This window comes from Poecile atricapillus, unplaced genomic scaffold, assembly GCF_030490865.1.
Source record: "Poecile atricapillus isolate bPoeAtr1 unplaced genomic scaffold, bPoeAtr1.hap1 scaffold_159, whole genome shotgun sequence".
In the NCBI taxonomy this organism is placed as follows: Eukaryota; Metazoa; Chordata; class Aves; order Passeriformes; family Paridae; genus Poecile; species Poecile atricapillus.
The window spans coordinates 81,374-92,734 of record NW_026709011.1 but is presented as its reverse complement, the minus strand read 5'-3'; the positions used below and the strand labels follow the sequence as shown (position 1 = coordinate 92,734).

The following is an 11,361-nucleotide window of genomic DNA, read 5'->3' as shown; positions in this document are numbered from 1 at the left end:
TGAAAAGCACCAGCAGGCGCAAGGCAAAGACCCCTGCGAGGCCCAGGGGGAGCGTGGAGAGCAGCCCCCGGTGCCTGGAGTGGGAGAGAAGCGGGAGGGAGGTCCTGGAGGACACAGGGATCCTGGAGGACACAGGGATCCTGGAGACCACCGTCACTGGCCACGAAAAGCGGGACAGAGAGCAGAAGGGGGGGCGTGGAGCCCACCACGGAGCCCCAGGAGGGCCCGGAGCCCACCCCCACTGCCTGTGTGGGGCAGAGCCGGGGCGGCCCCGGGCTCCCGGATCTCCTGGGGGTCCCGGAGCCCGCGGGGGTCCCGGTCCCCAAGGAGCACGTGGCCGAGGAGAGCGCGGTGATCTCCCTGGACGAGGACGAGGAGGAGGAGGAGGAGGAGCGGGACGAAGGCCCGGGGCGGTACCTGGCGGCGCTGGAGGCCGTGCAGCTGGAGCTGGAGGCCGTGGAGGAGGAGGCTGCTCGAGCCTTTCGCCGCCTCCGCGCCCGCTTCTGCCTCCGCCGCCGGCCGCACCTGCAGCACCGCAACCGCCTCATCCAGCACATCCCCGGCTTCTGGGTCACTGCTGTATCCTTGGGGGGCTGCACTTTGGGGGGGCAGGGGGGCGTGTGGGGAGTTCTGGATCTTTCCTTGACGCCGCCATCCCCCAGTTCCTGAACCACCCGCAGCTCTCGGCCATGATCAGCGACCGCGACGAGGACGCGCTGAGCTACATGACGAGCCTGCAGGTGCCTGGGGGGGTTTTGGGGGGGTTTTGGGGGGCGATTCGGGGCCGTGTGACCCCCCAAGGTAACAGCCCTGGGCCCACAGGTGGAGGAGTTTGGCCAGAGCCGCCCCGGGTGCCGCATCCGCTTCTTCTTCAGCGTCAACCCCTATTTCCAGAACGACGTCGTGGCCAAGGAGTTCGTGCGCAGCCCCTCGGGTGGGTGACGGGGACGGGGGGCTTCGAACGGCCCCAGGAGGGGTCTGGGGGCTCCAGAGTGACCCCCCCACGTCCTGTCCCTCCTCCCAGGTCACCTCGTGTCCCACTCGACCCCGATCCGGTGGTGGCAGGGCCAGGACCCCCGGTCCCGCTCCCACAAGGGCCCCCCGGCCCCCCGAAGCTTCTTCGCGTGGTTTGGGGATCACAGCTTCCCTGCGGGGGACCGTGTGGCCGAGGTGAGCTCCCAGTGCCACCTCCCAGTGCTCCCAGTGACCCCTCCCAGTGCTCCCAGCACCCCCCTGACCTCCCCATCTCCACCCAGATCATCAAGGAGGAGCTTTGGCCCAACCCGCTCCAGTTCTACCTGCTGGGGGAGGGCGCCGAGGGCCCCCCTGACAGGTGAGCTGTGCCCAGGGGGGTTTGAGGGGGTCCAGGGGGGGAACCCCAAACCTGGAACACTCACAGGGGGGTTTGGGGGGGTCTGGGGGGGGAACCCCAACCCTTGAACACTCCCTGGGGGGTTTGGGGGGGTCTGGGGGGGGAACCCCAACCCTTGAACACTCCCTGTGGGGTTTGGGGGGGTCCAGGGTGGGGGGAACCCCAACCCTTGAACACTCCCTGTGGGGTTTGGGGGGGTCTGGGGGGGATCCCCAACCCTTGAACACTCCCTGGGGGGTTTGGGGGGGGTCTGGGGGGGGATCCCCAACCCTTGACCGCTCCCTGGGGGGTTTGGGGGGGTCTGGGGGGGGAACCCCAACCCTTGAACACTCCCTGTGGGGTTTGGGGGGGTCCAGGGGGGGAACCCCAAACCTTGAACACTCCCTGTGGGGTTTGGGGGGGTCTGGGGGGGGAACCCCAACCCTTGAACACTCCCTGGGGGGTTTGGGGGGGTCTGGGGGGGAACCCCGACCCTTGAATGCTCCCTGTGGGGTCCAGGGGGGGAACCCCAACCCTTGACCGCTCCCTGTGGGGTTTGGGGGGGTCTGGGGGGGGAACCCCAACCCTTGACCTCTCCCTGCGCAGCGAGAGCGGCGAGGACTGCGTGGTGATCCTGGATGACGATGAGGATGTGCAGGAGATCCCGGATGACGGCGATGGTGAGTGACCCCCCCCTACCCTGGGGGGACCCCAGAACTCCTCACCCGAGGAAATGGGGGGCTGGGACCCCTCCAGAGTCCCCTTGGAAGGGGAGTTGGGGTCATTTTGTGCCCCCCAACCCCCCCTCCAGGCAGTGGCGTGGAAGAGATCCCGACTGAGGAGCCCCCCAACCCCCCCGTGGGACAGAAGGACCCCAGCAGGGGCAGAATTTAATTGGGGGGGGGGATTTGGGGGTGCTGCACATCTCCACCCCCCACTCCCCCCCTCAGCATTGCGGGTAACGAGGGGCTGGGGGCCCCCAACACAGCTCAGGGTGTTTGAAGGCCTTTCACCCCCCCCTTCCCCCCCAAACCTTTCAGGAGCCCCCCCCCTCCAGGGACCTGGGGGGTGGGGGGGGTCCCCCTAAATCCTTTCCCCCCCCCTCACCACACACAAGGGGAGAAACACAACCATTTCCTGACCATTTTTGTACATGTTGGGTTAAAAAACTTGTAAAATTTCCTTTTTATATCTAAAAATATATTATAATAAAGAGAAAGTTTTAAGAGATTCAGAAACCGAACCCCAAGGGGTCGGGGAGGATTTTGGGGTGATTTTACTGCCCTGGTGTTGGGGTGAGGGGCTCCCCTGGCTCTGGGAGTGCCTCAGTGTCCCCCCAGCCCCACAAAGAGGGGGGAGTCACCCCCATGGAGCCCCCCCGGTACCGGTACCGACCACCCCAACAGAACCGGTTCCCTCCTCAGACCCCCCAAATCCGCTCCTGGTACCCCCAAAACCCATCCCAGTGCAAGACCCCTCCTCACACCCCCCCCCCCCTCCTCCGGTGCCGCTTCCCCCCGACCCCCATGACCTCCCTCCCGTTCCCGGTGCTCCGGAACCCCCCACATCCAGCCCGGTACCGGAACCCCCCCCGCCTCCGGTGGCTCCCCGAGCTCCGCCAACCCCGGGAAACGGAACCGCGGCTTCCCGAACCCTGGGGGAGATGGGCGGGGGAGGAAATCGCCTCCGGAGCGGGGCCCGGCTCCGTTCCCGCTGCCCAGGCGCCGCTCCGGTGCCGGTGCCAATCCCGGTTCCGGTTCCGATCCGGGTCCCGGTTCCGATTCCGGTCCCGGTTCTGATCCCGGTTCCGATCCCGGTCCCGGTTCCCCCCCCAGCAGCGGCGCCGGTTCCTCCCCTCCGCAAGGCGGCGCCATCGCCGCGCGTCTCCGCCAATCAGCGGCCGGATCCCGGCGCGAGCCGCGCCTCCACCAATCAGCGGCCGAGATCGGCTGAGGCCACGCCCCCGCGGCACCGCCCAGCGGCAGAGGGGCGTGGCCAAAGCAAAGCCCCGCCCCCAGCCCGCGGGGAGGGGGGCGAGACCCCCCCGAGACCCCCCAAAAAAGGGAGGAGCCCCCCCGAGACCCCCCAAAAAGGGAGGAGCCCCCCCCGAGACCCCCCAAAAAGGGAGGAGCCCCCCCGAGACCCCCCCCAAAAAGGGAGGAGCCCCCCCGAGACCCCCCCAAAAAGGGAGGAGCCCCCCCCGAGACCCCCCAAAAAGGGAGGAGCCCCCCCGAGACCCCCCCAAAAAGGGAGGAGCCCCCCCGAGACCCCCACAAAAAGGGAGGAGCCCCCCCGAAAAGGGAGGAGCCCCCCCTGAGACCCCCCCAAAAAGGGAGGAGCCCCCCCCGAGCAGGGTCACACACACAGACACGGCCAGGCTGGACACCGAGGGGCTTTTACTGCCCCCCAAAAGCACCAAGGGGGGGCCCGGGGGGGGCCCGGGGGGGGGTCCCAGGGATTTTGGGGGGTCTCCCGGGGGTCGCTACGAGGCGGAGTCGGAGGCCTCGGAGCTGTCCTTGACGTCGGTGCTCTCGGTGGTCTCGCTGACCTCGCTGACGTCTTTGCTGTCGCCCCCCCCGTCCTCGTGGTGGGGTCCCGGGGGGGGGGTGCGGGGGGGGCCCCCCCGAGCCGCAGACCCCATCCCCACTCCGGGGGGGCTCGGCGGGGGCGGGGGGCCGGCCCCGCTCCTTCTGCTCCAGCTGCTTCCTCAGCTGGGCGGGCACAGAGGCGTTACCGGGGGTCCTGGGGGGGGGGGGGAAGCCCCCCAGGAGGGTTTGGGGGTCCCTGGGGGGGGGGGTGAAGCCCCCCAGGAGGGTTTGGGGGTCCCTGGGAGGGGGTGGAAGCCCCCCAGGAGGGTTTGGGGGTCCCGGGGTGGGCAGTGGAAGCCCCCAGGAGGGTTTGGGGGTCCCGGGGGGGTTGTTGAAGCCCCCCAGGAGGGTTTGGGGGTCCCGGGGGGGGCAGTGGAAGCCCCCCAGGAGGGTTTGGGGGTCCCTGGGGGGGGTTGGAGCCCCCAGGAGGGTTTGGGGGTCCCTGGGTGGGGATGGAAGCCCCCAGGAGGGTTTGGGGGTCCCTGGGGGGGATTGAAGCCCCCCAGGAGGGTTTGGGGGTCCCGGGGAGGGGTGGAAGCCCCCAGGGAGGGTTTGGGGGTCCCGGGGGGGCAGGGGGGGCTGTACCTCATCGGCCATTTGGGTCAGGTCCCGTTTCATGGCGTAGGCGTCCTCCCCGTCCGCGTAGTACTTGGGCTCCACCTCGCTGATCCTGGGGGGCGTTTTATCCCCTCACGGGGTGCCTGACCCCCCCAAACCCCCCCAGGGACCCCCCAAACCCCCCCATTTCCTCCCACAGCCCCCCCAAACGCCCCCAGCCCGGCCCCACTCACTGGAAGTTGAGGGTGTTGGAGTAGAGGTGCAGCGCTGCCCGGTTGCTGCCGAGGGAGGATGAAGGGGGGGGGTTATTTTGGGGGTGTTTTGGGGGTGTTCCCGGGGGTCTGGGGGGGGGAATTGGGGGGGGTCTCACCTCTTGCGGACGTGCAGGGAGACGTATTTGGCGTTGAAGTTCTCGATCATGGCCCGGGACGCCTGGTCCATGAGCTTCTGTGCCAGCCCCAGGCGCCGGTGCGAGCGTTTCACCGCCTGCGGGGGCCCCACGCGGGCTGGGACACCCCGAAAACACCCCGGGGACCCCAAAAACACCCCAAAAACACCCCCGGGACCCCAAAAACACCCCCAGGGACCCCAAAAACACCCGAAAAACATCCCCGGGAACCCCAAAAACACCCCAAAAACACCCCGGGGACCTCAAAAACACCCCAAAAACACCCCCGGGGACCCCAAAAACACCCCCAAGGACCCCAAAAACACCCCAAAAACACCCCGGGGACCCCAAAAACACCCCCAGGGACCCCAAAAACACCCCGGGGACCCCAAAAACACCCCAAAAACACCCCCGGGGACCCCAGAAACACCCCCAGGGACCCAAAAACACCCCCGGGGACCCCAAAAACACCCCCGGGAACCCCAAAACATCCCCGGGGACCCCAAAAACACCCCCGGGAACCCCAAAAACACCCCTGGGAACCCCAAAAACACCCCAAAAACACCCCGGGGACCCCAAAACCACCCCCAGGGACCCCAAAAACACCCCGGGGACCCCAAAAACACCCCCGGGAACCCAAAAACACCCCTGGGAACTCCAAAAACACCCCAAAAACACCCCCGGGGACCCCAAAAACACCCCCGGGGACCCCAAAAACACCCCCGGGGACCCCAAAAACACCCCCGGGAACCCCAAAACACCCCCAGGGACCCCAAAAACACCCCTGGGAACCCCAAAAACACCCCGGGGACCCCAAAAACACCCCGGGAACCCCAAAACATCCCCGGGGACCCCAAAAATGCCCCCAGGGACCCCAAAAACACCCCTGGGAACCCCAAAAACACCCCAAAAACACCCCCGGGGACCCCAAAAACACCCCCGGGGACCCCAAAAACACCCCCGGGAACCCCAAAACACCCCCAGGGACCCTAAAAACACCCCCGGGAACCCCAAAAACACCCCAAAAACACCCCGGGGACCCCAAAAACACCCCCGGGGACCCCAGAAACACCCCCAGGGACCCCAAAAACACCCCCGGGGGCCCCAAAAACACCCCCAGGGACCCCAAAAACACCCCCGGGAACCCCAAAAACACCCCTGGGAACCCCAAAAATGCCCCCGGGAACCCCAAAAACACCCCAAAAACACCCCGGGGACCCCAAAAACACCCCCTGGGACCCCAAAACATCCCCGGGGACCCCAAAACATCCCCGGGAACCCCAAAAACACCCCCGGGGACCCCAAAAACACCCCTGGGAACCCCAAAAATGCCCCCAGGGACCCTAAAAACACCCCCAGGGACCCGAAAAACACCCCAAAAACACCCCCGGGGACCCCAAAAACACCCCCAGGGACCCCAAAAACACCCCGGGGACCCCAAACACACCCCAAAAACACCCCGGGGACCCCAAAAACACCCCGGGGACCCCAAAAACATCCCCGGGGACCCCAAAAACACCCCCGGGAACCCCAAAAACACCCCAAAAACACCCCCAGGGACCCCAAAAACACCCCCGGGAACCCCAAAAACACCCCCAGGGACCCCAAAAACAGCCCGGGGACCCCAAAAACACCCCCAGGGACCCTAAAAACACCCCCAGGGACCCCAAAAACACCCCCGGGAACCCAAAAACACCCCGGGAACCCCAAAAACACCCCAAAAACACCCCCGGGGACCCCAAAAACACCCCCGGGGACCCCAAAAACACCCCAAAAACACCCCGGGGACCCCAAAAACATCCCCAGGGACCCCAAAAACACCCCCGGGAACCCCAAAAACACCCCAAAAACACCCCGGGGACCCCAAAACCACCCCCAGGGACCCCAAAAACACCCCGGGGACCCCAAAAACACCCCCGGGAACCCAAAAACACCCCTGGGAACTCCAAAAACACCCCAAAAACACCCCCGGGGACCCCAAAAACACCCCCGGGGACCCCAAAAACACCCCCGGGAACCCCAAAACACCCCCAGGGACCCCAAAAACACCCCTGGGAACCCCAAAAACACCCCGGGGACCCCAAAAACACCCCGGGAACCCCAAAACATCCCCGGGGACCCCAAAAATGCCCCCAGGGACCCCAAAAACACCCCTGGGAACCCCAAAAACACCCCAAAAACACCCCCGGGGACCCCAAAAACACCCCCGGGGACCCCAAAAACACCCCCGGGAACCCCAAAACACCCCCAGGGACCCTAAAAACACCCCCGGGAACCCCAAAAACACCCCAAAAACACCCCGGGGACCCCAAAAACACCCCCGGGAACCCAAAAACACCCCCAGGGACCCCAAAAACACCCCTGGGAACCCCAAAAATGCCCCCACACCCCCAGATGGCCCCACACTGGCCCTGGAAAAGCCCCCAAAGCCTCAGAAGCCCTTAAAGAGCCACCAAAACTCTCTGAGCTCGCCCCAAACCCCTCAAGTGACCCCAAAGCGCACCCCAAGCTCTCTGAGCCCCCCAAAAACCCTCAGGGGTGACCCCCGAGTGCTCAGGCTCCCCCCAGGAGCCCCCTCCCCACCCTGAGACCCCAGAGCCCCCCCAGGAGCCCCCTCCTCACCCTGAGGTGACCCCAGAGCCCCCCCAGGAGCCCCCTCCCCACCCTGAGGTGACCCCAGAGCCCCCCCAGGAGCCCCCTCCCCACCCTGAGGTGACCCCAGAGCCCCCCCAGGAGCCCCCTCCTCACCCTGAGGTGACCCCAGAGCCCCCCCAGGAGCCCCCTCCCCACCCTGAGACCCCAGAGCCCCCCCAGGAGCCCCCTCCCCACCCCGAGACCCCAGAGCCCCCCCAGGAGCCCCCTCCCCACCCTGAGGTGACCCCAGAGCCCCCCCAGGAGCCCCCTCCCACACCCTGAGACCCCAGAGCCCCCCCAGGAGCCCCCTCCCCACCCCGAGACCCCAGAGACCCCCCAGGAGCCCCTCAAGGAACCCTCCCAAACCCTCAGGTGACCCCGGAGACCCCCAGGAGCCCCCTCCCCACCCTGAGGTGACCCCAGAGCCCCCCCAGGAGCCCCCTCCCCACCCTGAGGTGACCCCGGAGCCCCCCCAGGAGCCCCCTCCCCACCCCGAGACCCCAGAGCCCCCCCAGGAGCCCCCTCCCCACCCTGAGGTGACCCCAGAGCCCCCCCAGGAGCCCCCTCCCCACCCTGAGGTGACCCCAGAGCCCCCCCAGGAGCCCCCTCCCACACCCTGAGACCCCAGAGACCCCCAGGAGCCCCTCAAGGAACCCTCCCACACCCTCAGGTGACCCCAGAGCCCCCCAGGAGCCCCCTCCCCACCCCGAGACCCCAGAGCCCCCCCAGGAGCCCCCTCCCCACCCTGAGACCCCAGAGCCCCCCCAGGAGCCCCCTCCCCACCCCGAGACCCCAGAGCCCCCCCAGGAGCCCCCTCCCCACCCTGAGACCCCAGAGCCCCCCCAGGAGCCCCCTCCCCACCCCGAGACCCCAGAGCCCCCCCAGGAGCCCCCTCCCCACCCCGAGACCCCAGAGCCCCCCCAGGAGCCCCCTCCCCACCCTGAGACCCCAGAGCTCCCCCAGGAGCCCCCTCCCCACCCTGAGACCCCAGAGCCCCCCCAGGAGCCCCCTCCCCACCCTGAGACCCCAGAGCCCCCCCAGGAACCCCCTCCCCACCCTGAGGTGACCCCAGAGCTCCCCCAGGAACCCCCTCCCCACCCTGAGACCCCAGAGCTCCCCCAGGAGCCCCCTCCCCACCCTGAGGTGACCCCAGAGCTCCCCCAGGAACCCCCTCCCCACCCTGAGACCCCAGAGCCCCCCCAGGAGCCCCTCAAGGAACCCTCCCACACCCTCAGGTGACCCCAGAGCCCCCCCAGGAGCCCCCTCCCCACCCTGAGGTGACCCCAGAGACCCCCAGGAGCCCCCTCCCCACCCTGAGACCCCAGAGACCCCCCAGGAGCCCCCTCCCCACCCTGAGGTGACCCCAGAGCCCCCCCAGGAGCCCCCTCCCCACCCTGAGACCCCAGAGACCCCCAGGAGCCCCCTCCCCACCCCAAGACCCCAGAGCTCCCCCTCCTCACCAGGGATGTGATGTGTCCGTGGGGGACGTCATCGGGATCCTCCTCCCTGCACGAGCACGGGGAGGGGGTGAGACCCCCCAGATCCCACCAGAAACCCCCCCAGACCCCCCCAGACCCCCAGATCCCACCAGAAACCCCCCCAGACCCCCCCAGACCCCCGGAGAAGGTGAGGAAGAGACCCCTCCCCACACTCACATCTTGGCCAGGACGTATCCCACGATCTTCCCGTTCTCATCCTCGGCGATGTAGGAGAGCTGAGGGGGGGGAGAGGGGTCAGGGGGGCTCTGGGGGGCAATTCCAGCTGTTCCTGGGGGAGGGAAAAGGATCCGGGGGGTCCCGGGGGTGGATCTGGGGGTCCCTGAGGGGGGGGAGCCAGGGGGTCCTGAGGGGGGAAATCACAAGGTCGGGGGGAAGGGATTCAGGGGGTCCTGGGGGTCCTGAGGGGGGATTGGGGGGTCCTGAGGGGTCCCGGGGGGTCCTGAGGGGGTCCCGGGGGTCCTGAGGGGGTCCCGGGGGTCCTGAGGGGGTCCCGGGGGTCCTGAGGGGGGATTGGGGGGTCCTGAGGGGTCCCGGGTGTCCCTGAGGGGGTCCCGGGTGTTTCTGAGGGGGTCCCGGGGGTCCTGAGGGGGGATTGGGGGGTCCTGAGGGGGTCCCGGGGGGTCCTGAGGGGTTCCGGGTGTCCCTGAGAGGATCCATGGGGTCCTGGGGGGGTCCCGGTGTCCCTGAGGGGGTCCCGGGGGTCCTGAGGGGGGATTGGGGAGTCCTGAGGGGGTCCTGCGGGTCCCTGAGGGGGTCCCGGGGGGGATTCGGGTCTCGGGGGTGTCCCAGGGAGGGTCCGGGGGTCCCTGAGGGGGTCCCGGGGGGGATTCGGGTCCCGGAGGGGATTCGGGGCCCGGGGGTGTCCCTGAGGGGGTCCCGGGGGGGATTCGGGGCCCCGGGGGTGTCCCTGAGGGGGTCCCGGGGGGGATTCGGGCCCCGGGGGGTGTCCCAGGGACGGGTCCGGCTGTTCCAGGGGGTCCCGGGGGGGATTCGGGCCCCGGGGGTGTCCCTGAGGGGGTCCCGGGGGGGATTCGGGCCCCGGGGGTGTCCCAGGGACGGGTTCGGCTGTTCCAGGGGGTCCCGGGGAGGATTCGGGGCCCGGGGGTGTCCCAGGGAGGGTCCGGGGGTCCCTGAGGGGGTCCCTGAGGGGGTCCCGGGGGGGATTCGGGGTCCCGGGGGGGATTCGGGCCCCGGGGGTGTCCCAGGGACGGGTCCGGCTGTTCCAGGGGGTCCCGGGGGTGTCCCTGAGGGGGTCCCTGAGGGGGTCCCGGGGGGGATTCAGGGCCCCGGGGGTGTCCCAGGGAGGGTCCGGGGGTCCCTGAGGGGGTCCCGGGGGGGATTCGGGGTCCCGGGGGGGATTCGGGGTCCCGGGGGTGTCCCAGGGAGGGTCCGGGGGTCCCGGGGGTGTCCCTGAGGGGGTCCCTGAGGGGGTCCCGGGGGGGATTCGGGGCCCCGGGGGTGTCCCAGGGAGGGTCCGGCTGTTCCAGGGGGTCCCGGGGGTGTCCCTGAGGGGGTCCCGGGGGGGATTCGGGTCCCGGGGGTGTCCCAGGGACGGGTCCGGCTGTTCCAGGGCCGCACCTGGGGCCAGGAGAGGCCGTGGTAGAAATAATATTTCATCTGGTAATTCTCGGGCAGGCAGAGCAGGTTACAGTGCTGCATGTTCATCAGGTCCTCGGGCTGCCGGGCGGCACCGGGACACCGGGAGTCACCCGGGGACACCGGGAGTCACCCCGGGACCGGCCCCGCCGCTCCCCAGCACCGGGCCGGGCCACCGGAGCCCCGTGCAGGGCCCGGTGTCCCCCTCAGAGCCCCGGAACTCCCCGCTTCCCCCGTCCGAGGCCCGCTACCGGTACCTCAGACACTCGTGAACCCCCAGCCCAGGGCCCGGGGCTCCCCTCACACGTCCCGGTATCACCGTCAGATCCCCCCCGCTCCCCGGGGCCGCCCACCCGCGCGTTCCGGATGTTCATGGCTGCGGCTCCCGGTGCCGCTCGCGATTCCCGGTCCCGATCCCGATCCCGATCCCGATCCCGATCCCGATCCCGATCCCGGTCCCGGTCCCGGTCCCGGTCCCGGCTCCGCTCCCGGTCCCCTCACGAGCCACTTCCGGCGGAAGTTCCTCCCCGACCAATCAGCGCTGAGCCCGCCCGCTCGTCCCGCCGGACTGACAGGCGCATCAGCCAATCAGCGACTAGTTCCGCGCGTGCTTCCCGCCCCTCCCGCTGCCCAATCACGTGTAGGGCTCTATTGATTGACAGCGATACGAGCCAATGGGGAGAGTCGGGAGGCGGGGCAGAGCAGGGCTCGGAGGCCACGTGGGCGAACACGCTTTATTGCGGTGGG

At 69.0% G+C, this 11,361-nt stretch overlaps 2 protein-coding genes across 2 annotated transcripts; one reads left to right on the top strand and one right to left on the bottom strand.

Annotated features, from left to right (window-relative positions):
• Positions 1–3: 3 nt before the first annotated feature.
• On the top strand, positions 4–2,582 carry LOC131574221 (putative testis-specific Y-encoded-like protein 3; the record flags this gene model as incomplete). Its single annotated transcript, XM_058828638.1, has 7 exons — positions 4–579; positions 663–740; positions 823–934; positions 1,025–1,170; positions 1,257–1,333; positions 1,958–2,031; positions 2,163–2,582. Coding segments are annotated over 7 exons (1,146 nt in total), but the record flags the coding sequence as incomplete, so codon positions are not given.
• Positions 2,583–3,790: 1,208 nt separating this feature from the next.
• LOC131574223 (N-alpha-acetyltransferase 10-like) lies at positions 3,791–11,276 on the bottom strand. The gene is given in 9 exon segments (XM_058828640.1): positions 3,791–3,974; positions 3,976–4,062; positions 4,525–4,609; positions 4,731–4,775; positions 4,868–4,983; positions 8,980–9,025; positions 9,175–9,233; positions 10,597–10,695; positions 10,968–11,276. Coding segments are annotated over 9 exon segments (699 nt in total). The 5' UTR covers positions 10,989–11,276; the 3' UTR covers positions 3,791–3,833.
• Positions 11,277–11,361: the final 85 nt, after the last annotated feature.